A 4,783-nucleotide genomic window follows, 5' to 3' on the forward strand; every position below is an offset into this window, starting at 1 on the left:
TTTTTTTTAGGGGCAACCTTAACTCAATAAAAGCCACGAAAAAAAATTAAATATACATACATAAATATTATTAAATGGGTGGGCGCCTCAAAAGCAGCTCCTCCATCTTCCTCCCTTGGCTCTCCCGCTATGCTGTTGCTCACCAGATGCTACAAGAGGTCAGTGCAGACAGCTAGCGGTTCGCCGCAGGTAAGTAAGGTGTACCTCAAAACGGCTCTATTTATAGGGCAAATTCCCGCCCTTAGCGCAGTGGGGGCGTAACTAAGCGGCGTGCGGCGTCCTCGAGCGCACCTAAAGCAAAAAAGGCGGCAAACTGAACAGCGCGAGCGCAACCAGATGCTTCAAAAACCTTTTTTTTTTTTAATTATATAACCTACCCAACCTATTACTATAACCCTGACCTTTATCTGACCCCTTATCCCCACAACCGCCAGGTCTTCTAAATAGAGTCAGGGCTATACAAACGATGCATATGATAGTAATTTGTAAGTAAACAATAATAATTATATCCCTTATCTTAGGGAAAACATACAACTGCAGGGCTCCAAATTGCCACCCCCACTTGATTGGAGGTTCTCACTATTGATGAGCTGGTGACTGAGGGCCCCGGCCTGGCCACATAACATTCATTATGGGACCCACGGTAGTAGCAGCGGCAACTCACACACAAAGAAGTCAGGAGGAGGGCAGAACAGGGAGGGAAATTTGGGTGAGCAGCAAGGATGAGGGAATAGAGTGTGTGTGTATGTAAGTGTAGATGTTAAGTTATGTGTGAGTAAGTGTGGGTTGGTGTATGGTTTTGGAGAGTGTGTGTGCATGCGTGTTGGTGTATGGTGTTAGACTGCACATATAGGTGACAGTACACAGCATAAAGCACACGTAACTTAGAGTATACTAAAGATGCGCAATCTCAGGAGAAAATGTATTTTCGAGAAGAATGACACTCCTCCTGTAACACCCAGGCACCTGCTTTTGTGTTTTACAATTTCTTTCATCCTCATAATCTGGATTTGCTCTTTTTTGGAATAGAACAGGTTTTCTCATCACTGGTTGGTAATGCTGTTTTCTGTTTCTACTCATAAAAGCTTAAAATTGATCCACTCACGATTAAGACTCTTAAGGACATGTTGAGAAATTACTTACCAGCTATAACATTCCTTTAAATTTCCAATTATCTTGGTTGACCACTAGGTGACACTGTTTAGACATCTTTAAAAAAAAAAAACAGACCCAAACGTCTTAATGTTTCTAGTTTCCAAAAACACTGGGGGCTACAGCCCAATAGTTAATGTGTCTTGCACCAAATTCTCATGCACCTTTTCACATTTCCTTTTAGCAGTACATCGTATACTAACATCTACATCGGCTGCATTCGCAACCTACAGCCATTTTTAATTTAAGATTGCTTTACCTTCGTTTTTTGCTCATCACTCCCTCTATCATGTGGTCCAAGCAACGATAAAGCCAGGGCTCAATAAAGACCGTAAGGTCGAAACGTTGCCCGTATTGCTGAATTAAATATACCTCACTGAACTACCGGAGTGCTGAGCGACTTTATTTGTGATATTGTGGGGTGCTGGTGGAGCCCAGTTCAAGCACCAGAAATATTGGAGTGTTGTTCTGCTATTTATACACAAGCAGCGATAAATTGAAAAAAGATGTGGGAAGGTTTTTAACCCTGATGAAGAGGTAAGATCTGGGCACCTCCAGAGACCCTTAATTTCAGGACTGCCAAACAAAACATTCTGGGCTTTATGCCCTGACAATGCCCATACTTCATTTCCTTGTTAGTTTCCATGACTGTATTAAGCTTTCTCATAGAACTTGCATATAGATAGGTAAAAAACATATTCCATATAGTAGAGCAATCTATATTTTGTGGCTTATTGCTTCAAAACATGGCAACTGCATAAAATGGTGGCTATCCTGTGCATCTGAACAGGCTGGCATAACTGAACACTCCACTCTGCCTATCACAAAATGGAAATATAATTATTTTTAGAAGGCACAGAATTGTACATAAAATTCCAAAAGACTGGCACTTGCATAAATTATAGTAACCATGTATCAGTACAGTTGTCACAACTGGAGTGAACTATTATGAACACTGTATCAAGCAATATGAATATTAGATCAGTTTATTTGGAGATCTGTCTCCTGGCGTCCATGAATTGGCTGGTTTAACCAATCTGTTGCCATTTACTTTGAACATCCCGTAATATTTCACAAACTTAATGAGGCATATACACCATATAATAGATATGTATATTAAAAACAAAGTTTAACATCTTATGTCATATGAGATGTTCATGTGAGGCTGCATTGGTGCAGGATCACAGTTATACATTTCAAACAGTACTACACAGCTTGCAGAGAACACACGTTTACAAAATAAAAACAAAAAAACTGCATTCTGTAGTCCAGAAACATAATTATAGTACAGGCATAACATATCAGTGAAGGAAAGATTGGTATGTGTGGTCTTCTTATATTGACATTTAAAATTAAACTTTGTGTGTAAAGGGTAAACAATAGTCTTTGCATTCTGTAGCATTACATCACGGCCAAATCTTCATTTTTTTTGTTCCATAGTCTCAGTGTTAAGGAAAAGAAACATATCCAATGCCCTTCTTCGGTCAGTTCATCTGTGTAGAACTTCTTGTGAAATTACATTATTATTTCATATGCTGTCCAGCTTCTTTAAGACAAACGGAGCTGTAAATAGACACGGTAAAAAAAATGAGTTTTCTATAACAGTAAATGATTTGTCAGTATATGGTTATTAACATTACTATCAGTTACAAGGACTTGCACTCATAAATTGCTTTTTCTTCTGAGTTTACATTCTAGTCATTTGAAGCATGCAGTATAAAACGTTATGACCATAAGGGTTCTCTGCTCCTATAAATGTATAAATCAAATTCCTCATATTGTGCTATACTGTAGAATGTCAGCACCTCCACAAAACATATGCTTAAAGGTTAAGTAACATGATAAATATATATATATTTTTCTATCTGAGCATAATTGTAGTATGAAGAAATACAAGTTAGCATTGACAAGGCCTGCTTTTTTGGGAGACCTTCCCTGTTCAAACACCACACTGAGCCAACTCTTTATGGCGGGGTTATTAAAGTCCTGCTTCTAAAATTAGAATTTCCTCTATATACCTTTATTAGTCATAATAGCAGAACCATTCTGTTTTATTATTAATAACATTATTATTTATGTATTTTATATCAAGGCATTATGACAGGGTGTCATAATGTGTCTTGATTTAGGGTGTTCTAGTAGATTAGACAACAATAACAGATTGAAAACATTACGCATAAACAAACTTTACAAAACTATACGATTTTACAGCTTTATTTTCTGTTCATTATTTTAAACGTCATGTCAAATTAATGATTTTTTCCCCTGAATACAAATCTCAGGAGGCAATAGATTAAAAACATGGTTCATATTAAACTTCAATTATTTATTTAAAGTAAAAAAAAAATAACCCAAACATCTTATTATATTCAATTATTCAGAATAGTTTTTAGATTAGATTTTTCTTAAAAATTATTTCCCAATGCTTGATCCAAGTCAGAAGAACAAATTCGTTTATAACCCCTTCTGCGTGCCTACAAAGGTACATCTGCTAGCATTTAAGACACTGTCCCAGGTTTTCCGAAATAGTCTCCCTTAGATCTAAAACGGTTGCCAATGGCTTTAAACTGGATAGCGACCATGTTAAAGTCTCACAAACAATACACATTTATTTTTTTTTGAGCTGTCAAACACCGGACTTTCCACTTGAATACATTGCAATCCTACGTAAAACAACAGACTTCCTACATCACCTCAACAATGTGATCCCGGCCTCTCTGCCCGGCTCTCCACCAACCATGTGCCCATTACTTACTGACTCGTAGCAATGCTACATAGACCAGAAAATTCCGCACGGAGACCAGCACGTCCCGCCGCATCTTCTTCCGCAGCTCCTCCGGATCAGCTTTGGGACCCATGCTCTCCAAGCGAAACATATCTGAGGCGCGGGCGAGCGATAGCTGAGGGCAAAAGGACGGGCAGGCAGCGTCTAATAACCTGGAGGTCAGAAACAGCGGCGCTGCAAGAAAATCACCTACAAACGTCGCAGGAAATGTACGTCATATGGTTGCCGACGAGGGACATTTTAATGCAGTGCGATTTTTTTTTGTGGGTATAGCTTTTGAGTTACTGATAAATTTCGTATATGCAAACCAGAGTTTTAAGGCATATAATGTAAATAAATGGAATAATCAAATGCTAAAGAGAAGAAATATGAACGAGGGCGATTTTACCGTGAGGTTCTTGGTATTCAACATAAGCATGATGGTGACGATGTAGCATTTAGTTTTGAAAGCACTTTTAACCTTTTTAAATGCTGGGACACATTTGGCAGTGGGAGGCTCTGGTAATTTTCCAAAATAAAGAAACCGATAAATATTTTTTTAAAATTTCTCACCTCCCTTATGACATATTTCCAATACATGTGGTTGTACGCGAGTGTAGATTTCACAAGCAGCTCATGTACCAAACAGTACCCAATATAATACGGTTTAGTCACATACAACTATGGTTAAGTCATACAATTGTGCTAAAAATACAAAATATAGGTTGTCAGTGCATGTCCATAAGTATGCCAACATTTTAGCGCTTCTGCGGGCTACAACTCCCATCACCCTTGTCTTCATTCTAGCTGCCATTCTAGTCCATTTTTGTGTTAAAATAAATGTATTTAAATATATGCGGCTGTGTG

At 38.2% G+C, this 4,783-nt stretch overlaps 1 protein-coding gene across 1 annotated transcript; it reads right to left on the bottom strand.

Annotated features, from left to right (window-relative positions):
• Positions 1–2,680: 2,680 nt before the first annotated feature.
• LOC149285060 (mitochondrial import receptor subunit TOM5 homolog) lies at positions 2,681–4,028 on the bottom strand. The gene is made up of 2 exons (XM_089495874.1): positions 3,908–4,028; positions 2,681–2,715 (listed from the first exon to the last, which is right to left on the bottom strand). The coding sequence occupies exons 1-2, from the start codon at positions 4,026–4,028 to the stop codon at positions 2,681–2,683; spliced, it is 156 nt and encodes a 51-aa protein (XP_089352000.1).
• Between the last annotated feature and the right edge of the window lie 755 nt (positions 4,029–4,783).

This window comes from Sceloporus occidentalis, unplaced genomic scaffold (genome assembly GCF_023333645.1).
Source record: "Sceloporus occidentalis isolate IW3139 unplaced genomic scaffold, rSceOcc1.0.p SCAF_85, whole genome shotgun sequence".
In the NCBI taxonomy this organism is placed as follows: Eukaryota; Metazoa; Chordata; class Lepidosauria; order Squamata; family Phrynosomatidae; genus Sceloporus; species Sceloporus occidentalis.